General features: G+C 33.8%; 1 protein-coding gene across 6 annotated transcripts in view; it reads left to right on the top strand.

Annotated features, from left to right (window-relative positions):
* Grik2 (glutamate ionotropic receptor kainate type subunit 2) overlaps window positions 1–22939 on the top strand; it is a 618878-nt gene extending 595939 nt beyond the window's left edge. For 3 of the 6 annotated variants that reach the window (XM_038338998.1, XM_038338997.1, XM_038339002.1), the window contains 3 exons: window positions 7773–8023; window positions 18363–18501; window positions 21234–22939. In XM_038338998.1, coding sequence (XP_038194926.1) covers window positions 7773–8023; window positions 18363–18482 — 371 coding nt within the window. In that variant the 3' untranslated portion in view covers window positions 18483–18501; window positions 21234–22939. Of the gene's footprint in view, window positions 1–7772; window positions 8024–16882; window positions 16970–18362; window positions 18502–21233 lie in introns of those variants that run through there. The other 3 variants (XM_038339000.1, XM_038338999.1, XM_038339004.1) reach the window with 2 other exon arrangements.
* Window positions 22940–23545: the final 606 nt, after the last annotated feature.

Here is a 23545-nt window from a genome sequence, read left to right as displayed (position 1 = left end):
GGTCAATTTTAGAGATGGTTCTGTGAGGTGTTGAGAATAATTTATATTTTTTTGTGTTTGGGTGGAATGTTATATCGATATATGTTAAGTCCATTTGAATCATAATATCTGTTAATTACTTTATTACTCTTAATATTCTGTCTGGCAAACGTATCTAATGGTGAGCATGGGGTATTAAAGTCTCCCACTATTAGTGTGTAGGGTTTGATGTGTGATTTAAGTTTTAGTAATGTTTCTTTTATAAATGTGGGTGCCTTTGGATTTGGTGCAAAGATGTTCAGAATTGGCATTTCATCTGGATGGATTATTCCTGTGATGAATATGAAATGTCCTTATCCATCTCTTTCGATTAATTTTAGTTTGAAATCTCTTTTGGTATATATTAGTATAGCTATACCAGTTTCCTTCTTAGATCCATTTGATTACTAAATTTTTCTCAACCCTATACTCTCCAGTTATGTCTGTCTTTGAGTTTGAGGTTTGTTTCTCATATATAGCAGAAGGCTAGGTCCTGTTTTTGTACACAATTCTGTTATACTAAGGTAAATTGAGTAAATTCATATTGAGAGCTATTAATGATCAGTGATTGCTAATTTCTGTTCTTGGTTTTGTTTGTGGTGGTGGTATGTTTGTGTCTTTCCCTTCTTTGGGGTTTGCTAGAGTAAGGTTATCTATTGACTGTACTTTTTGCGGGTACAGGTAACTTCCTTGGGTTGGAGTGTTCCTGCTAGTGCTTGATGTGGGGCTGGATTTGTGAATAGATATTTTTAAATCTGGTTTTGTCTTGGGATATTTTCTTTTCTCCATGTATGGTGATTGAGAGCTTTTCTGGGGATAGTAGTATGGGCTCGCATCCCTGGTGTCTTAGTGTCTACAGAAAGTCTGTCGAAGACTTTCTGCTTTCAGAATTTCCATTGAGAATTCTGGTATAACTCTGATGGGTCTGCCTTCATATGTTACTTGGCCTTTTTCCTTTGCAGCTCTTAATATTCTTTCTTTATCCTGCTTGTTTAGTGTTCTGAGTATTATATGATGAGGGTACTCTTTATTTTTGTACCAATCTATTTAGTGTTCTGTAAGCTTCTTATACCTTCATAGGCATATCCTTCTTTAGGTTGGGAGGCAAAGGCAGGTTGATGTCTGTGTTTTCAGTGAGAGGCAGAGAGAACTGGATCTCTATGATATAAGTTCAATCTTGTCTACATAAGTGATTTCTGGTCAGGGTGGAGTAGTGAGAACATGAGAACTTTCTACTTTTTTTTAGTCTTTTTTATTAAAAATTTCCATCTCCTCCCCTCCTCCTCCCCCTTCCCTCCTCTCCCTTCTACCTATACCCCCACTCCACCCCTCTCCAAGACAAAGAGTCATCAGGGTTCCCTTCACTATGTTAAGTCCAAGGTCCTCCCAGCTCCCCCTAAGTCCAGGAAGGTGAGCAACCAAACTGACAAGGCTCACAGTGAGCCCATCCATGTTGTAGAGTTCATGCTCATTGCCGTTGTCCTTGGTTTCTCAGTCCTCCTCCACCGTCAGCCACATTCAGAGAGTCCAGTTTGGTCCCCTGTTCCATCAGTCCCATTCCAACTGGACTTGGTGGTCTCCTGTTAGATCTGTCCCACCGTCTCAATGGGTAAACGTACTCCTCACAGTCCTGACTTCCTTGCCCATGATCTCCCTCCGTTTGCTCCTCATCAAGACCTTGGGAGCTCAGTCCATTGCTCCTATGTGGGGCTCTGTCATTTTCTCCATCCAATGCCAGGTGAAGGTTCTATGGTGATATGCAAGATATTCATGAGTATGGCAATAGGATCTGTACATTTCTTGCACCCTCTCCTCAGCTGCCCAAGGACCTAGCTGGGGGCATCTTCCTGGACACCTGGGAACCCCTCTAGAGTCAAGTCTCTGCCAACCCTAGAATGGCTCCCTTAACCAAGATATATAATTCCTTGTTCCCATATCCACTTTTCCTATATCCCAACCATCCTATTCCCCCAAGCTCTTCCCATCCTCCACTTCACATTTTTCTCTCCCCATTCTCCCCTCCCCCCATCCCACTCCACCCTCATGTTCCCATTTTTTGTCCGGCAATCTTGTCTACTTCCAGTATCCAGGAGGATAACTATATGTTTTTCTTTGGGTTCACCTTCTTATATAGCTTCTCTAGGATTTTTTATGAATTATAGGCTCGATGTCCTTTATTTATGGCTAGAAACCAATTATGAGTGAGTACATCCCATGTTCATCTTTTTGGGCCTGGGTTACCTCACTCAGGATGGTGTTTTCTATTTCCATCCATTTGCATGCAAAATTCAAGATGTCATTGTTTTTTACCGCTGAGTAGTACTCTAATATGTATATATTCCACACTTTCTTCATCCATTCTTCCACTGAAGGGCATCTAGGTTGTTTCCAGGTTCTGGCTATTACAAATAATGCTGCTATAAACATAGTTGAACAAATGCTTTTGTAATATGATTGGGCATCTCTTGGGTAAATTCCCAAGAGTGGGATTGCTGGGTCCTGGGGTAGGTTGATCCCGAATTTCCTGAGAAACCTCCACACTGCTTTCCAAAGTGGTTGCACAAGTTTGCATTCCCACCAGCAATGGATGAGTGTACCCCTTACTCCACATCTCGTGTCTATCACCATGCACAAAACTCAAGTCCAAATGGATTAAAGACCTCAATATCAATCTGAACACACTGAACCTGTTAGAGGAGAAAGTGGGAAGTACTCTACAACATTTGGGCACAGGAGATCGCTTCCTACGTATAGCCCCAGCAGCACAGACATTAAGGGCAACATTGAATAAATGGGACCTCCTGAAGCTGAGCAGCTTCTGTAAAGCAAAGGACACTGTCACCAAGACACAAAGGCAGCCTACTGACTGGGAAAAAATCTTCACCAACCCCGCAACAGACAAAGGTCTGATCTCCAAAATATATAAGGAACTCAAGAGACTAGACTTTAAAATGCTAATTAACCCAATTAAAAAATGGGGCACTGAACTGAACAGAGAATTCTCAACAGAAGAAGTTCGAATGGCCAAAAGACACTTAAGGGCATGCTCAACCTCCTTAGCAATCAGGGAAATGCAAATCAAAACAACTTTGAGATACCATCTTACACCTGTCAGACTGGCTAAAATCAAAACACCAATGATAGCCTTTGCTGGAGAGGATGTGGAGAATTTTCTACTTTTGTGAAAGAAAATCCATAGTAATATGGCTCCTCACATCCTCTAAGCTTACCTGCAATGCCATCAGTTCCTTACTTTCATGTAATAGGCAGATGTAGCCTATGTTTTAGTAGATTTTCCTGTTACTTTGATAGAATACCCTGGCAACATAAAATTAGAAAGAATTTTTTTAGATGACAGTTGAAAGTATAGTTCGTCACTATGATGTGGAAATTAAGGTGACAGTGAGAAAACAATAATTAAGCAAGAAGATATTTTTCTCCATTTTACACAGTCCAGGATCCCCAACCAAGTAAGCAAACCATCCATATAAGATAGCTCCTCCCCTATTAACACAATCAAGATAATAGGCAGACTCAAAAGCCCAGCTCCCAAGTGTTTCTATATCTCTCAAGTTAATAATTGACACTATCATACTCTGCAATTGATACTTGAATTAAGCTTAAGACTATTATCTGTGTACTTCATTGCTGCTAAATGTGAGTCTGTGTATATGAATGAAGAAATTCCTGTTCTTTGATTTCTGTATGTCTTTGAGATATTGTGACTCAATGATATGATATTCCACACTTGATTATAGCTTTGCCACAGGTATAAATCTTCCTTAAAGAGTAACACATTGTGTATAAGGGATGTAATAGCTGATTTTCAAAGTCCTTGTCTTAGTTTCTTTTCTATTGCTGTGAAAAAAACACCATTACCAAAACAGCTTATAGAAGAAAACATTTAGTTTGAGGCACATGGTTATAGAAGAACAGAGTTATTGACCATCATGGCAGGGAGTATAGCAGCAGGCTGGTAGGCATGGCACCCATGGAGGGGCTGAGAGCTTAAGGCTCTTTTAAAAAATTGAAGTATAAAGTTTTTTTAAAATTTCTATTTATTTTTTTCATTTTTTCCATTTATTTATTTATTTATTTATTTATTTATTTATTTATTTATCTATGTCTTTTTGTGTAGCCCTGTTTGTGCAGGAATTCACTCTGTAGACCCAGATGGCTCACTCAGTTATCAGGTGATGGGATTAAAAGCATGCACCACCACATCCAACTCTTATTTTGCAACATTTCTCTTTATCTTTTTCACTTTTTGAACCATCCTGTAAATGCCCTCTTTCCCTTTCAAATTAATGGCTTCTTTATTTATTTTGGTTTTTCGAGACAGGGTTTCTCTGTGGCTTTGGAGCCTGTCCTGGAACTAGCTCTTGTAGACCAGGCTGGTCTCGAACTCACAGAGATCCGCCTGCCTCTGCCTCCCGAGTGCTGGGATTAAAGGCGTGCGCCACCACCGCCCGGCTAATGGCTTCTTTTTTAACTAAGGAACTTTTAAATAGAATCTTTTTCATATTTTGCATAACTATCCCCATTCTTACTTCCTCCTATTCTCCCACATTTCCCCCGTTATCCTACCCAACCCCCCATCCCCTCTTAAGAAAGGGTAGGGCTTCCCATGGGGAGTCAACAAAATCTGATAACTTCACTTCCAGGCAAGAACAAGGCCCTCCCTGCTATATCTAGACTGAGCAAGATATCCCTCCGAAAAGAATGTGCTCCTAGACATCAGTACAAGCAATAGGGATAAATCCTAGTCCCACTGCCATTGGCCCCACAGACTGCCCAAGACTCACAGCTGTTCCCCACATTCAGTGTGCTTATGTAGGTTTCCATGCTGTCAGTCCAAAGTCAGCAAACTCTCACTATCTCAGGCCAGTTGTTTAGTGGGTATCACCATCATAGTCCTGACCCTTTGCTTCTAGTATCTCTCCTTCCTCTTTTGGGCTGGTCTCAAGTAGCTCAGTCAGGTGCTTTAGATCTCTGTATCTGCTTCCATCAGTTGCTGGTTGAAGATTCTATGATGATAATTAAGAAAGTTATCACTCTGATTACAGGGGAAGGCCAGTTTAGGCATCCTCTCCACTGTTGCTTAGTCTTTGCTGGGGTCATTTTGTGTATTCCTGGAAATTTTTCTAAGGCTACGATTCTCAATAACCCTTTAATGGTTCCCTCAATCAAAATATCTCTTTCCTTTCTCTCCCACACTGTCCTTCCCCTTATTGAACATCCCATTCCCTCATGTTTTCCTCCTCCCTCTTCTCCTTCCCTTCCCCTACTCATCCACCTTTCCTTCTCTCCCCCCTCCTAATTTTCTCAGGAAGTCTTATATGTTTCTCCTTCTAGAGGCATCCTTGTATGTCTCTTTTAGTGTTCTCCTCTTTACTTAGTTTATATGAGATCAAGGATTATAGGTTGCTTGTCCTTTGCTTTACATCTAATATCCACTTTCATGTTTGTCTATTTGGGTCTGGGTTACCTCACTCATGATGTTTTTTGTTTTATTAGTCCCATTTCTTTGCAAATTCTGAAAATGTACTTACATCATACATACTAAAAAAGTTTTATTCAGTAATACATACATACATACATACATACATATACATAATTGAATGTAATAACAATTACTGAAAGGAGAGGTCTTATATATTGATTAACAAGCATGAGGCAGAGAGAGCTAACTGAGATGCCATGGGCTTTTGAAGTCTCAAAGCCAAGGCCCAGTGTCACTTCTCCTTCAACAAGGTCACAACTCCTCATCTTTTGCAGATAGTTCTACCAAGTGGAAACCACATATTTAAATTTATAAGCATGTGGGGACAATTCTCATTCAAACTAGCGCATTACTATCCCTTTACAAGTGATTAAACTAAATCAGAGACAGTTAAGTCAATGTCAGTTATTTACTGTCGATGTTTACATTCCTTTCTCCTTGATTTCTATATTGTTGATATTCAAAGGGAATGTTCTATGACATTAATATGTGATACTTTTTAGCAGTCATGCCTGACTGTCAACTTTTGGGGGGTAACCCACTGCTCTGAAAATAATCTGTGAAATTTGTGTTTGACTATAAGAGCATTTTGGTCAATAGCCTGAAAAAATGAGGCCAGTTACTGGTACTGAGTGTTTTATTTGATACCATAATAATTTTTGGTTGGTGTGTCTACCCTTTATATAATAATAACATTTCATAAGCTATGTAATCTTTTGTATGTGTGTATATTTCAGCAGGTTTCTAAACTAGTAAGCTTAAAAGAGCCTTTAGTGTGTTGTTCCTCCCTGTAATCTCTTCCCTATCCTGACCTCCCAACTCTCTTCCCATTCTGTCCTCCTGTTAGAATTTCCAGTTTATGCCTTTGAAACACTCACTATATTGTCTTTCCTCCTTCTTGAAAGATCCCTTTTGTCATCCTCACTGCTAAATGATTTGTAACAGCTGTAGATATTTTAAAAGAAACACACATATCCATAGCAGAAAATATGCAATGTTATCTAGCATAGTGTTTTGAGACAAGATGTCACAGAACTCAGGCTGGCTCGGAAATTACTTTGTAGCCAGTGATGATCAAGAATTCATGATCTGCCTGTCTCTACAAGTGCTGGGAGTACAGTATACCTCTTTGCCGAACTCAATCCATAATTTTCAACAGAATATTATCAGATCATGCCTAAGATTTCCCTTTATTTAGCTAAGAGGTTTATAAGTAGAAACATATTTATGTAAATAATCATTCACAGCAGTGAATTAACTCTTTTCTCTGCTAAGCAAAAAAGTATTATACGAAAATTTGTGACCCTACACAAAAAATATAAAATATTGTGTTCTTGGAAGCAACTTTGGAAACAAGCTTTCAAGTTTGGCATAAAAAAGACAAGTCTCTTGTGGCCATTGTTGAAGGATGCAGATATTTTGATATTTCTAACTGGGCTCTGGGCATCCTATTAACAAGATTGCATGTACCATGTAGTTGCTAATATATGTGTATACTCATAAGAACAAATACTAAATTTTGCTTATATTCTTGTATTTATAGCAAAGAATGCCACCCAAAAACTTAAGATTATTAATATCAAATGATATGTATTAACACTAATTGGTCAAAGTTTCCTGAAAGTATAAATGGCAGTGCCATAATGATTCTTTATTTCCCAAGCCTAAGAAACCAGTGAAATGTTATTGACATCAGAGAATACCAAATGCCCTATGTTCACACACTAGTAAATGACGTAGAAACTTGCCTGCTAATCAAAGCAGCCTTAACTTACTGCTTTAAATACAGAGACATAATTTTCCACAGCTTTTCTAGAAGTGGAAAAAGCTGTTTTATCCATTCTCTAGCTTCAGTGTAGAATTGTTTCCTGACATTAACTAACACTGTTGTTCTCTAACCATTTCCCTTGTGACTTTCTGTTTACTATTTTATTGATTACTTGATACTCCAAGTCTGTCTTTTAGATGGCGTCTGTTTCTGTCATACACATTAGATATCGTATTAGACTTTATAATCTAAATTTTCATCATTTTGTACAAAGAACATAAACTAACAAAAAGTCTAGAAAGCCTACTTGCTTTAGTTATCCTATCAAAGTTTTGATTATTGTGTTTTTCTGTGCTGTTTTCTCTACTGAAAATGAATGCTGATTCTCGTAAGGATTTGTAAGATCTCTATTCTTCACTCATGATCTTTAATTGTAAAACTCTGCTTTCCTTGAAATAGTTAACATACATTCTTTTTCCTCAGGTTCTCCATATCGAGACAAAATCACCATAGCGATTCTTCAGCTACAAGAGGAAGGCAAGCTGCACATGATGAAGGAGAAGTGGTGGCGGGGCAATGGCTGCCCAGAGGAGGAGAGCAAGGAGGCCAGTGCCCTAGGGGTTCAGAATATTGGTGGGATCTTCATTGTCCTGGCAGCCGGCTTGGTGCTCTCTGTTTTTGTGGCAGTGGGAGAGTTTTTATACAAATCCAAAAAAAACGCTCAATTGGAAAAGGTAAATGTCACATTTTTGCGATTTAAAACACTTATGTTTCTTATGATAAAACACAAGTGACAATTTTTTCTATCAAACCTGAGAATTGCTTTGAGCTATGACTATTAATTGTCTTCTATCATTCATTATATAACTAAAATATGTATTTTGTGAAATATATCTACATATTTCACAAAGATTCATGATCATCATCATATCTTTAAACTTATTAACAAAATGTTGACTTGTCAGTTTGCAGAACAAATAGATATATCAATCTTATTTAGGACGAATAAGGAGAATTTTTTTGCTTGGAGTGCATTGCTGTTAGATTAATTGAGAGATACAGTTACTGAGGAAGAAAAATCAGAAATTGTATTAAAAAAATAGAAATTCCCTGTCAAAAACAATCCTAGGTTTTAAGGCATATAGTAATTTGAAGTTACATAGTAAATAAATTTGAGTTCAGTAGAATTAGTCTCATAATTTTTTATTAGAATATCTTTATTAGTACATCATAGCTTGCATTAGAAATATTGCTAATTTTCTAAATTAATAAATATATACAAATATTATGATTTTGCAACTGCGTATTTTTCTTGTTAATCTTTTCCTTACTCTAATCAAAGTAATTATGAAATATGTATAACCACAGTAGTGTTATAATTTAGTTTTTCTTTGTACCTCAATATATTTAGTCACCTGTAGAGAAACTTTTTTATGATAGTTGAAAAGTTTGTGTAATCACTTAGCTTCTATATTCCTAGTTCTAGACTTTTTTGTTCCTATAAATATGAAGAAAATCATGAAAATAACACAGACAGCACACCTCACCTCTGTATGTTCATTTATAACTCTGGAAATGAAATGAACACTACTTTTTTCTATCTTTCAGTGTTTTATTTTTTTTGTATATAATAATCTTGGATTTTGATTTTAATAGAAACATATTTTAGGTGTTTAGTAAGTGTATGAATGAGGTTTTATTCTCTTTAGTATTTGCAAAGTTCACGTAGTTTATTGTGAAAAATACAAATATTAGAAGATATGGTATTTACAAACATAATATCATTCTACTTCTATTTGTTGAATATATATATATATATTTCAGAAACTATTTTTGTAAAATTATAGATGACAAGTATCTTCCTTTGGCTTTAATGATTTATGTGACAATTGTTGACCCACTCTTGAACTAGACATTTAAATGCATATGTTAAAATTTTACTTATTGTATTTCATGACAACTTTTAGTCATCTTTGACAAATGAATATTTTGATACCCCTATTCTATCTGACATAATAATGTGTAAATTTTCAAATTTTCAGACATTCATATAGTTTATTTTCTAACAACATTATGGTTGACTATTTCTGGTAACATGGCTAAGCCAAATTCTGTTACGTTAATTTTACTTCGCTACATAAAAGTCCATTCTTGATACTGTGGTTCTTTCTGTGGTGTGAAAAGGGGTTTGTAAGAAAATATAAAGGACTAAGCAATGAACAATCTTATCAAGTCATCAATTGACATTTTTCAATAATTTGCCAATAACTGATATTTGGTTACTTTATAATAACTCCTATATATATGAAAGATTTTTTGGTTTTCTAGTGAGAATGTCTAACCATCCATATGTAATGGTTCTCTTAAGTTAATCTTAATATTAAAATAAAACAAATTGAATCTAGACACTATTGGTATTGTATTGTTGTTATCTCTAGATGTTTCCTCATTTGATTTACTTGAGCTATGTTCTTAAAAATTAAAAAAAATCATTTTTTTTAAATCTCAAGGGGTGTGGTTATTTAATTTTTAAAATAAATCTAGTTAGCTGTTACCACCTCTCACTGAGTCAGTTGAATTCTTCAGATTCTTAACATTAGCAATCTGTGGCCTTAAAATTATTTTTAAAAATCTATTAAATAAAATAATATATATTGAGAGTAGCCCAGGCAACAACTGTACTAATAGCAAATGAACACTGAGCCCCACTCAATGACTTTCACACAGACATGTGTTGCTTCTATAATGAACCCAAGGTTCTCTATCTCTGAATATCTCTATCACCTGTCCCTGGCCATAGCTACAGGGTTTCAATTTCTCCCTAGCTTACACATTTCTCTGACCACATTAAATTATTCTTGGGTTCCCAGGGTTATTCTTTTTTGTTTTGAGTGTAGTGATCATAGTCTTTTGTTCTTCTGTGTATAATCCCACCAGTGATTTCAGGACAGGCAGTAAGATTGCACATTAAATAGTCCAGAAAGATTCGCTTACTGTAGTGGGTAATGTGTCTGGTCACTTGGCATAAGTTTGTTTCTGCAAGAGATAAATGTGATGAACAAGAATGAGACTTGCATATTATTTTATGCTTAGTTAGCTGTATGTTACATCATTTGAAATATTCCTCCCCACAACATGACAGGTGGAAGGTGATATACTCTTATAAAAACATGCTCAAACATTAAGTCTGGCTATCTTTTATTTATAAACCTACCCTATCACCAATCTTAAATTTCTTAATACATTATATCATTTATAATTCTTATTTCAATATAGATGTCTTCTTTACAATTTTATTTTCTCTCTTGAAAAGAGAAACCTAATTCATCACTCCACTTTAAAATCAGGAACACCTAAAAGGCAAATCTTCAAAGCAAAATTAAATCTATCTCTATGTATCTATGTATCTAGCTATCTAGCTATCTTCTATCTATATATTTTCCATCTTTTTAAATATATATAATTATCATATATCTACCTATTTTTCCATCTACTTCCCTTAATCTGATTTGTCTAAAATAGCTATCATCTCTTACCACTAAATTAAAAATAGAAATAATTATAACTATTTGTAAATATATACAATGGGGATATCACTGATTCTATGTAATTCAATATATTAGATTAAACAGTTATTGCATTATTAGTATTGATACCTCCTATTTATTATGATAATTTAGTTTCTGGTTTCATTCCTTATTTTTCTTGGAAATTTTTTTCTGCCTAGATTATGCAGCAGTTCAATATAATTAAACAAATATCTGGATTTTCTTGTGAATTAAATCTATATATACACAAAGTCATATTTTAAGTCATTATGCATTTATCACTTTTTAGCTTAGATTTTATTATAAATTAAAATAAATACTTGTGAAGTTTCCAAGTTAATATTTTTTAAGAAAAATTATCTTCATGTTAAATTAAACAAAAAGCTGTCATTCAATAATCCAGTCCCAAAGTGCTCCATTATCAGTTTCCTTTTCTTCACCATCTTCACTCTGTCTACAGTATTTTACAAAAAAAAATCCGAATAATCTGTAATAAACAAGACACAGACCCCTACTTGATTACAAATTGTATCGTTGAAATTTATGAACAAGTGATAGTCTATGTAAATTCTCATCTCTAATGATAATAATGAAGTTAAAATAGTACATTCCATTTCAATATAGAAATAAAATGTGTTTGAGATCTCCTCTTCTAAAATATAATTTAAAACCAAAATTATTAAATCTACATCTTTTCTTATATTTATGATATATTTTAAAGTTAAACAAAAGGCAGGCTAGGTAAAAATGAAAGAAGCTGAAAATTGCATACTTTACTGATTTAAAGTTATAATTTTTTTCAGATAACTACTTAATGGTGTCTTCATTTTCAAATTAACAATTTAATAAAATGATATAAGTAATAACTCATCAAAAACTTTATTTTATATATAAACTATTATGATAAGTATTTTCCTTTATATTTCTCTATTTTACTTGACAACTTTGATTATATAAAATGTTTTGTCTGAATAAAAAATTTATAACCATATATATTTAATTTTTGCATTATATTTTCTTTGACTTTATAAATGTTGTCTAAGATTCCAGTAACTGGTGAATTTATATAAACACTCAAAGAACTATCTGCTCATCTAAGATAATGTACATTTGTTTTAGGGCATGGATCTCTCCTTAAAAAGCTCCCCATAACTGAAAGGAGCTGCTTAGCAAATAGAAGTTTGATTCTCAAAGCTAAAAAGATATTGCAGCAGTTAAAAGCACTTTTTGCTCTTACATATGAACTGGGTTCAATTCCCAGCACACTAGGACTATCTATAACTCCTCTTCTGGAGGGTCCAACATCCTGCTCTGTTCTTTATCATCACTAAGCATGAAATGCATAGACAGACATACAGAAAAAAATAACCAGACATATAAAAATAAATGCATAAATAAACATTTGAAAGAATTTTGCCTTTTAGCTATTATAACTGAATTTAAAAACATATTTCTAAAAAGTTTAATTTTTATAAATTTATTTCTAACATTTCATATATAAAATCACTTTTTAACTACTCTGAGTTTGCTTTTTGTAAAAGGTAGACATAATTTGTATTATTTTGTTTCCCAGCAAGACTAATAGCATGACAGTTTGATTTTTTTATTTGGTTTATTTATGTGACCATTTTTTCATTATGTAATTAAAATAAATTTTCCCATACACATTGTTTTTATTGTATAGCTGTGTTTGTATTGTATTGTACAGCTATACAATAAAATATATTATATAAATTATTTTATATATATAATATATATTAACGAGTTTCTCAACAGAAGAATATAAAATGATCTCCAAAATGTTTACTTATCATTTTAATCACAAAGTAAATATAGTTCACATCTGAACATTATAAACTAAAAGTGAATACCAAACTATTAAAATCTCAATATGTGTATTCTACCCTGAAAACATTCCTGTCCTGGCATTACACCTACATGTTTGGAATATACAGCATCACAAAACTATGAGAAACCATTGTTCCAATCATAATCAATTTCTGTCAATAGCTTGTTACTTACAGAGAACAATGGGAAGTCTCAAGCAAGACATTTCTAATTTATATATTTCATGGAAATCAAAACAAAATGTGTGTGTATACATAGAAAGTTTTTGTCTATAATTATAATAAATATAGAAGATAACTGTAAATATAAGGAGTAGAGGAACAAGAAATTTCAACTGCTCAGTTTGGTTTCTGATAAGAGGAAATCAGTTACTTAGTTTAAATTTTCAGGACAAAAGATACTAAATTTTAAAAAGAATACATAAACCATTCCATAGAAACCCGAAAATTAAAACAGGCTGTACTTGTAGCCTTCTGTAAGAATTACTTTCAGAGTTTTGAAGAATGGTTGTAACAGAAATAGTGCTTTTTATAACAACATATATAAGTATATATATATATATAGAGAGAGAGAGAGAGTCTAGCAATACAATCTAAGAAATTGTACATAAATATTTTATTCAAAAATTTTCATTTTACAAGTGATGCTTAAATAAATTACCAATATAAACACCAGCTGTATTTAGTGGAAGAAGTTCAACTGCATTTTAGTTTTCAAAAGTTAGAAGTTCTAGGATGATGTTCAACAAAATACATTTTAGCTGTAAAATATATGTTTATTTAGAACTCAAACTAAAATTGTGAATAAAACTGAATAGGTAGTCTATTTGTTGTAATTTGTATGTCACTGTCTAGAAGTATGGTGTTCTGCTTCACCAATGATATACATAAGGACTAGTAGGTAACTTTTTAAAATGTCTTTTATATAAACTTCAACTACATAGGATGTTTGTCTTCATGGTTTTCACTAATCTGTCAAATCAGATAATCTATTCCTGTCATTCCTGCCATAGCCCATCTTCTATAGTACTGAGATCTGTATACTAAAACCAAAGCTGGACTTTAATAAATAATTATTCTACTTTTTTAATGTGTGGCTTTACAAGTTTTAAAACACAGTTGCTAATTTAAGTTAAAGAAAAAAAGGAAGGAAGGAAGGAAGGAAGGAAGGAAGGAAGGAAGGAAGGAAGGAAAGAAGGAAGGAAGAAGGAAGAAGGAAGGAGGGAGGGAGGGAAGGAAGGAAGGAAGGAAGGAAGGAAGGAAGGAAGGAAGGAAAAGAGGAAATTCCCAAGACCCTTGAACTTATTAGTAGAGAACAAGATATGTATCTCTAGAGTTAGTTATACTTTCCACAACCAGAGACACTGATCCAATACTATTTAGACAATTTAAGCTATAGAAAATGTACCTATAAATTTCATTTATTTTTGTTTTTTAATATTTATTTTAATTTTTGAGATTATAAATTAAGTATAACATTTCTCCCTTTCATCTCCCCTCTTCAAACCCTCCCACATTCCCCTCCTTACTCTCTGTCAAGTCAAAGTAATTTTTTTCATTAATTGTTATTACATAAACATATGTACTTAGTTGTTTCTTTAAAAAATAACCTTCTTTAATATTATTTATGTGTGTCTATTTGGAAGTCTGTGAATGTTATTGAAGGTACCCATGGAGGTCAAAGGTTAGATGCCCTGGGGCCACTTGATGTGGGTCCTGTGGCTGATTTCTGGTCCTCTGCAAGAGAGGGAAGCACTCTTACAAAGCCACCTCTCCAGATTCTGTGTACCTGTTACTAGATTGTTTCTTTTCTCATGAAGTTGTATTGAGAACATGTGTAAATTAAGTAGTTAAAATCAATAATATGATGGAAGCCTTTGATCATACTTACTTTTTAACTCTTTCTGTCACCAATGTTTGAAGAATTGGTTTTGGAATTTAAAAGATGTAGAAGCAGAGCTCACTATTTTATCACTGAATTTAAGGCTTCTCGGGTTCTCTTCCAAAAATGACTCAATATACAGAATTCTGAATTAATATTTAAAATACTTTAAAGGTTGTGATATGAGATCCTGTCATTTCTTACATGTGTGAAAATAGGAACCCTTATGTTAAGAATGATCTCAGTCGCATATGGAAGCTATAATTGTTGATTAGATAGAGGCTAAGAGTAGAAATGTAGTTTTCAGAAGTTGGGACAATAGAGGGTAAGGAAGGGGAGGGGACGATTGAACAGTGGACAGCAGGTTATCCTTAAGGAACTATAAGCAAGTTCTGATTTGACCCAACTTTTACATACAATTATTAATGTTATTTAAAGTTAAAGATTTTAAATTTAAAAAGATCAAAATTAATTATTGTGATTATTCATATAATAGTAATATGAATGTCATTTGCTATTTTAATAGCATTGTTAAAAAGGATAAAGTTTGTACATCTTAGCTGCTTTGGCTTAACAACAGAAGCTTCCTGAGCCTGCCTGTTAGTTGTGTGGATGAGACTTTTAGCAGGATGTGATAATCAACACCTTTCATCTTAAAAAGCATCCATTTCTACACTGAAAATGCTACACTGAAAAGCTTCTGAAACTTGCTGCCCTTCTTTATTGGTCTTTCTAGTTTAAGTAAGGTTAATGTAAAATGTGGAATGGTGCTACACTTTCTCAGTCTCATTAACTTGAAAACTGCAATATAAAATATTGGGTAAATATTGTTTGAACTGAAGGTTTCTGAGAATATTTGTATTTATTATTGTACTTATTAGTATGTTTATTATTATAAAACACCCCAGGCTGAGAGTAGCATGCTTCATTGTTTAGTGCTCTGAAAAATATTTTTTCAGTTTTGTATACATTTCCATTTGATTTATAACTGTCATATGCAATCATTAAAGATTACTCAAAAGAGAATCTAGGTAAATGCTCAGTTGGCAATGAGCTCAGGACAATGGAGACTGGTGCTATGTCACAATATTCAGAGAAGAAAATTTAAATAATAAGGTTCTTGTCTCCCCTCTGTTACTGTTGATGTGTATAGCTGTAAACTAGAATTTGGATTTTCAAGGCCAAGTTTTATTTTCTCTAAAATTACAGCAATTAAGTGAAACTATGCCTTAAAATTGGATGTGTAAATTTTCCTCTGAGAAGGCTTTTGTAAATATCCTAACTTTTTCAAAAAAGCTGCAATAACACAATATTATGATCAAAGTTGCTAAAGTATTTGAGTTTCAATGATTTAGCTAGTCATTTATATAACTCACGGCTTCCTTCTTATGTTCATGTAGCTGAAGGTCAATTCACATTTCTGATGTATGCCTTAGGTATTTTATATTTAACAACTTTCAATTATAATCAAATAAGTCAGGGGAGAAGTTTTATTTGTTCACATAAATGACATTTATTATTCTTAATATGTCGATATTTAGGTAAATATTATATAACATTTACATGTTTCCTACAATTTACTTGACTCACTAGATATTACTTAATGTGATGTAATTTCATGTTACTGTTCTCAACGACTATTTGATTTCTTCCCTCTGTTTATGACCCAGTTCTTGAGTACGTGACTAATAAATCTTTCCATAGATGTTTAATCCCTTGAGGCAAAAAACGATTGTAAATACTTTTCAATGAAAAATAGAATAATATTTACATAAATTTTTACTTTTAAGGAATAGGACAAGGGGTAGCCAAAAATGTTGGCGGATAGTAAAATATATCATATAGTTATATCCTCAGATGACAAGTAGATTTATTTAACATAGGGTTAATAAACTTGAAAACAAAGGAACTAGATCTTTTTCATCCACTGTTGGTTTTAACAAAAATTTCAGTGTTGTACATGGAGCATATTTATAGGTAGATTTCTTATATTAAAACAATTCTGTGCTGTCTAATTACTTCTGCCTTGTGAATCATGCATCTATAGGTTAGAAAGCCAAGTTATTCAGAAAAAAATAATTCTGGCAAACCAACAATGGTAATTTTAAATCATTTATATTTACTGTTTTTACTTTTAATAAAAATATAACATGGGACTTTTCAATGAGCCATGTAAAAGAATTCGAGGCCTTCATTTTCAGGGATGTGTAAATAACAGGTTGCTTCATTCAATGTAGTGAATTTTATGAAGAATTTTACTTATATTAATGCAATTATACATGCTAACAGCTCAAAGATTTAAATTTTCATTTTCAGGAATCTTCTATTTGGTTAGTGCCACCATACCATCCAGACACTGTTTAGTAAACTTTTGAAACTTTCTAAAAGAGGTTTTTAATGATGGTTAGTATCTTTGTGCCTTTACTTTCCTTTTTGTACTCTGTTGCCTTAATGTGAAGAAACATTTTACTGTTGTTTTCACTGTAGGGAACACCCCCACCTGAATGACACAACACATAGGTTTCACCCCCAAAAGGGTTTGAAAGTCAAGGCACTCTGCTGCCCCTCACTGCCTTGCTGCTTTTCTCACTTCCTTCCTTCCTCTCTACTCTATGTCTCCTTTCGTCCTCTTTCTTGTTACTCTTCCCTCCTATTTCTTAATGACAATTGGGCAAAGTCATACTAAGTGCACAGGAGTATTGTAAAGACATTTCAAATTTAAATAAAAGTGAATCCCAATCCATATTTAAAGCTAAGAAAAGCAACTGGTCTCTTTTGAATGAAATGGAATTAAAGTTATATTTAAACATTATAAGAAATTTTGGCAGTGCAAACTAAAATAAAGGCTCATCAAAAACTGTGTGAATTTTCTGGAGACATATACACATATCTATTTGGGAAATTTGTAATTCAGAACTGAGGTAGATGAAATGAGTAAACTGTTAGTAAATGAATAAAGATTAATCAGAAATTTAATTCAAATTTTACGGTAACAAAATTTTTTTAAAGATCAGAATGAGAAAAAATAGAAGAAAACCTGTTGTTTCGTAGTGCTTTGATTAAAAAACTAAACTATTTTTTTCTGGAAATGGCACACTGATAGGTGAGGAAACTCCTGGCAAATTTCAGTTCATTCAGAGAGATAATTAACCAAAACGGTATTTTGAAATTATATAGTAAAGACCGCAGATTGATTAATAGTTCTCTGACAAAAACTTTCTCTATTTCATATTTGTTTAGAAAACAAGTTTACAAATTATGATTTATAGTTTTGATATGGTTTTAAAATGTATACATATCACTTAAGATTATAAAAGATAAAAATTATTGGATATTTTACTTAAGCAAGATTTTATGTTTACTATAAATTTGGTAGCGTAGGATAATAAGTTAAAAATTTTATATGTATCAATGTATAGTCTGAAGCAAGTACTAAACACCAAGAACTAAATACCTTATTATAAATGAATTAGAATCTTTCCTAAGAGAATGTTTATGCTCATTGATATTTTTCCCATGGAAACAAACAACTTAGCCTATTCCTTTAGCCCAAATATTAATGTTTACACTTTGTTTTGTTGTGAATCTTATACAATAAAATTGTCTCAGGTTAAGATTGAAAAAGATGTTAAACAGTAGCTGATATTTGGAAACTCTATATTAAGCAAAACCGTCTTTTAAATTATTTACATTCATTCACATCTTATATCAGTTTTAAATGTCAATGGGTTCAAGTTCTCCCTTTTTATTTTAATTATATCATATTAATCAATTCTTCTATTAAATGTTTCAACAGAGAGTCAAGACTATTTTACCTCAAGACAATGTATTCCTCTCCCTTTTGGAGTCAGATTTTTCCATTTCTACCGTGTTGTCATCATCACCATCCTCCTCCTCATCATCATCATGTTGTTAATAAATACATCTAATAGAAGGTATTAAGTAATAAGCAACACCATTCCAATGTACAAGCTGGCGGTGGTATACATAGCCTTAAATTAAAATATGTCATGAATTTCAAAAGCTATAATTAAAAACACAGTTCATAATTCCAGGCAACAATTCTATAATCCTTGGATAAGTCATGACTAACATCTAATCTTCACCCATTACAAATTCTAATACATTAATTGTTTTATTCTTTAAAGGTACTAAGTCTTGAAGATTTTCATTGTGTTTTGTGAAGTTCCTAAGATGCAAGCAAACCTTTATGCAATATATTCAGAGGCACTGTTAAATAAAAACAAAACTGTACCGGCGGTCGGAGGGGTTTGGAAATAACCAAAATAGTCCTTTTATAATAAATCAGTTTTAATAAAAGGAGAAAATAAGGGAACTTACAGAACCAAGGGTCCAGTGAAGTAGAAGGTAACGCGGGGGACAAGAACAGGGCTCCTTCCGGGGCCCGGTCCTTTTTAAGGGTACCCTACTCCCCTGGGGCAGCCACGCCCCTGAACGCAGGGATTGGGCCAGCTGCCCCAACACAAAACACTAGAGTCATGCACAGCTATGGTTAGCTGGATTGCTATTTGAAGAGCATAGATGTGCATAATCAACAAGAACTCAATCTCTTTACACTTCAGTGAGAGTGGAACTCTAAAACTCAAAGGCTAAAGATAAAAGAACAATGAGGGAAACATAGTGAGGGAAGAAAACTAAGTTGAATGAAGATAACGTAGCCTATAGGAGGCTTCTGAACAAAACTTTGTGTGCTGAAGCAATTAAATAAAGTTAGAATCACACTATGCTTTTAAGGACTCATCACAGCAGGTACAAGAACAAGAAGTCAGAGAAGTTGGGTAGAGACACCCAAGCAGAGACAACTGTGTGAAGAAAAGAGAAAGACTATGGAAGGGCAGTAGCGATATCGGTAATGACAATGGAATGATTCAGAGAAGTTTGGAGGCAAGACAGGAGACACAGACTTGACTTATTTTTATATGTTGATAAACATATCTTCTTTTATCCCCATTTTTTTTTTAAATATCCGCCTCCTTCCCGCCTCCCATTTACCTCCCTCTCCCCCTCCACTCCCCCTCCCTCTCCTGTCCAAAGAGCAGTAAAGGTTCCTTGCCCTGTGGGAAGTCCAAGTTCCTCCCCCCTCCATCAGGTCTAAGACGGTGAGCATCCAAACAGGCTAGCCCCCCCCCCCCCCCAAAGTCATTATGTGTAGTAGGATCAAAATCCAGTGCCATTGTCCTTGGCTTCTCAGCAGCCCTCATTGTCTGCCATGTTCAGGGACTAACTTCACTCTTAAAGACTGAACAAAATAAACACAGATTTAAAGAACATTTTAGAAAAGTGAGGATATAGGCATAAAAAAGATATTAGAGCTATGTCAATATCACAAAACTATAGACAGGCTGTTTTACTGTGTGTGGGAAGTTTCAAGTCACTTTTTCTCTGAGTTACTTTCCACCAACAAACTGAGACATAAATAATCTGTAATATTACTTTGAGTGTCACAAAAGATTATACATGCAAAATTGTTTTAAAAATTAGACACATATGATACAGTATTTTGTCTTGAATTCTAAGATGATAACTGCAAAGCAACAATGATTAACTCAATAGTATATCTCAAAATACCTATTATTATCTCATCATGTTTCATATCATCTTTCAGATTTAGTATATCTCAAAATACCTATTATTATCTCATCATGTTTCATATCATCTTTCAGACTTTTGTGAATCTTTATAAATGTCTATCTTTGTATTTTGTGTACACTTTTTTTTACAGAAGATCCTAATTTCAGACTCAGATCATCTAAATTTCAACTATAGTATGGCGTTGATTCAGGGATCTATTCTCTGTGTGTCTTAGTCAAGAGAGGAAAGAGACTAACAAAATTTATTTCACATTAATGACTCTATGATTTTCATCTTATTGGCAATAGGTTTTCCACTAATTCTGTATGAATATGTAGGGATCATTAGTACAGCTTCTGGCTATTCATAATAGAGGCATTAATGTGAAAAATGCTATCATTTTCACCTGCGGTAAACTGTTTTCTGCTTTCTGTTATGAAGGCCTTTATAATGAATTACAGATAATGTTTGCTTAGGTGTTTAAAAATTGACAATTTTCCATTTCATGATTGTATCTTGTATGTTTCTAGTCACTGTCAATGTGTATATGTATAGTAATAGCAAAACTTGTAATTAAATTACAGAAATTGTGTTATATTTTTGTTTGTCTGATGCCATTTTTGTTATTCTAGTTAAATAGTGGAGAAACAATGTTTAGAGACCATTTGTGTATATCATCTTGTAATCCAAAAAGTACATTTTCTATTATAATTAATTAGAAAACACCATTGAGTATCTAGTAGAGATTTTTTTAATGTTTAAATTTTAAGGTAGACATCCTCATAAAGCTAACCAACTTTACATAGTATCAAAATATAACCTAATTCAATCTATTTGAATAACAGAAATTATTAATGGAGAGAATATTTCACTATCAGGTTGTAAATTTCTATAAATAGCCCAAATGCTATGGTATTCTCATTCTATTTTTCATTTAAAATGTAATAATTTTTTAATCATCATGTAATAGTCTAAATGTTTTAGGCTGGCAGGCTGGCCAGTATGTGAGAATGATTGTAGAATTTTGTCCCTCTATCACTTTTATAATATCCAATCTCTCTGTGTTCTTCTGTAGCGGTCCTTCTGTAGTGCTATGGTGGAAGAACTGAGGATGTCCCTGAAGTGCCAGCGTCGGCTAAAACATAAGCCACAGGCACCAGTCATTGTGAAAACAGAAGAAGTTATCAACATGCACACATTTAATGACAGAAGGTTGCCAGGTAAAGAAACCATGGCATGAAGTTGGGAGGCCAGCCACCCAAGCACAAACTGTTGTCTTTTTTTTTTCCAAACAATTTAGCGAGAATGTTTCCTGTGGAAATATGCAACCTGTGCAAAATAAAATGAGTTACCTCATGCCGCTGTGTCTATGAACTAGAGACTCTGTGATCTAAGCAGTTGCAGTGATCAGACTTGATTCACAAGCACCATGGATCAACCAAGTTACACGGGGTTACACTGTTTATCATGGGTTCCTCCCTCCTTTTGAGTGAATGTTACATCCAAATGTTGTGGCTGGTTTAAAATGCAGTCCAGAGAGAAACTGCGGGTTCCTTCAGAAGTTCAACTGTTGCCATGAGATAGAATTTTGGTGCCCAAAAAGGAAACCAATAAAAATGTCATAAGAATAAAAATGTGTGAAATCAGCAAAAATTATAGAGCTGCAAGAAACAGTATAGTCCCCCGGTCACAACAATAATCGAAGAGATGTTACTAGCCCCCAGTAGTCAGTATACTCAATCATCATCTGAATAGACAATGTGTGCTTACAGAATGTGGAAAATGTAATGCTAAACACATCAGAATTCCATAGAGGTGAAACAGAAAGCAGACCACTTCCATTATTTCTTTCTTTTTAAAAAATAATCTGTGTCATGGATTGAGATATAAATGGCAATTATAAAGGCAATAATTTTTTTTTCTGCAAAATACAGCAAGTATTAACAGGCAAACCAATCAGATTCCCACATGTTCTCCACCCCCCCCCCTACCAAAAAAACACCTTACCCTAACCTACACCTGAAATAAAATACTAATAGTTGGTTCAGAGATTCTACATTAAAAGATGATGTTTTGCAATCCTTATCATACATTGTAAAACAGGGCTTAGTTTTGCTGGTTATGTGGAAGACTGAAGATTTCATTCTGTCATTCTGTTTTGCCAACTGAAAGTCTCTTCCCTGCTGTAGACATCTTGATGGAGCCTGGGCAGATTTCATTGATAAAGAATGGGGACTTGTCACCTACAGAAAAGTACATGATAAAACTCTAACGTGGACTGCATTTAACAAGAGTCGCAATGTTAAAAGAACAAAATTCTTGAGCAGTTTTTTTTTCAAAAAAAATGTTCAGGTTTATTTGTGGAAATGCAAGATTTCTATGAAAATAGTTTTTGTATGGAAATTTTTGTAATACTTTTTATCAACAAAATAAGAACATGTGTTCCTATCAGGGGTGTGATGTCAAGCATGAATGGTAGTGCGTGTGCACCACCAACGTTTGGTGAAAACTATTTTTATCACGAAAAAGGAATCATAGAAGAGAAATATTTTCAAGTTAGATAATATAAAAGCTAGGTGCACTACCACCACTGCTTACCATGCCACACCCCTGACTCCCACAGGCGGATAACATATTGTAATGAACAATTGTGTGTAAATGGTAAAATGACACAGATTTCTTGACAACATTGTGAAAACAGTTGAGTGCACACAGTTTGCTGTTTGAATCCAATGCACAAAAATTTTAAAAAATCCATTAAAATTATCCATTTTACTTTCAGCTTTGGCTTTGATTTCTCTTGCATGTGTAAATGAATGTAACATGTGATTTGGTATAGGAAATGTACATCAGGAATTCTTAGGGTCTTCAAGTTAGTATTTTCTCAACCTCTATCAAGAAAATGACCAGCAAGAATTCCTAGTCTCACTCTCTCTCTCTCTCTCTCTCTCTCTCTCTCTCTCTCTCTCTCTCTCTCTCTCTCTTTCTCTCCACACACACACACACACACACACACACACACACACACACACACACACACACACACAGGACACATTCACAAACACATTGTTTTTAAACTTAGGGTAGGTGGTATGAGAAAAACCATGGTTGTGGAGATGGCAACCCTTGTCTTGTCTTACTTTTAATTGGAAATGTACTTCATTTATTGTTCTTTGTTGTGCTGTGTAAAGATCACTTATCTATTTGAAGTTCCACTCATATCTAATTTAAGAATTTCCTTTTCGTTGACAAGTCAATAAAGTTAACCAGTGGAACAAAGAGAGACAGTATATTAGTAATTAATTGTATATCTTAACGCATTAGTAGAAACTGTAAAACACAAATTATATCACATTTATGCTTTGAAAAACAAATTTGTAAGATTCA

This window comes from Arvicola amphibius, chromosome 8, assembly GCF_903992535.2.
Source record: "Arvicola amphibius chromosome 8, mArvAmp1.2, whole genome shotgun sequence".
Lineage (NCBI taxonomy): Eukaryota > Metazoa > Chordata > Mammalia > Rodentia > Cricetidae > Arvicola > Arvicola amphibius.
Note: the sequence above shows the minus strand (reverse complement) of the source record. Positions and strands in the feature narration are given on the sequence as shown.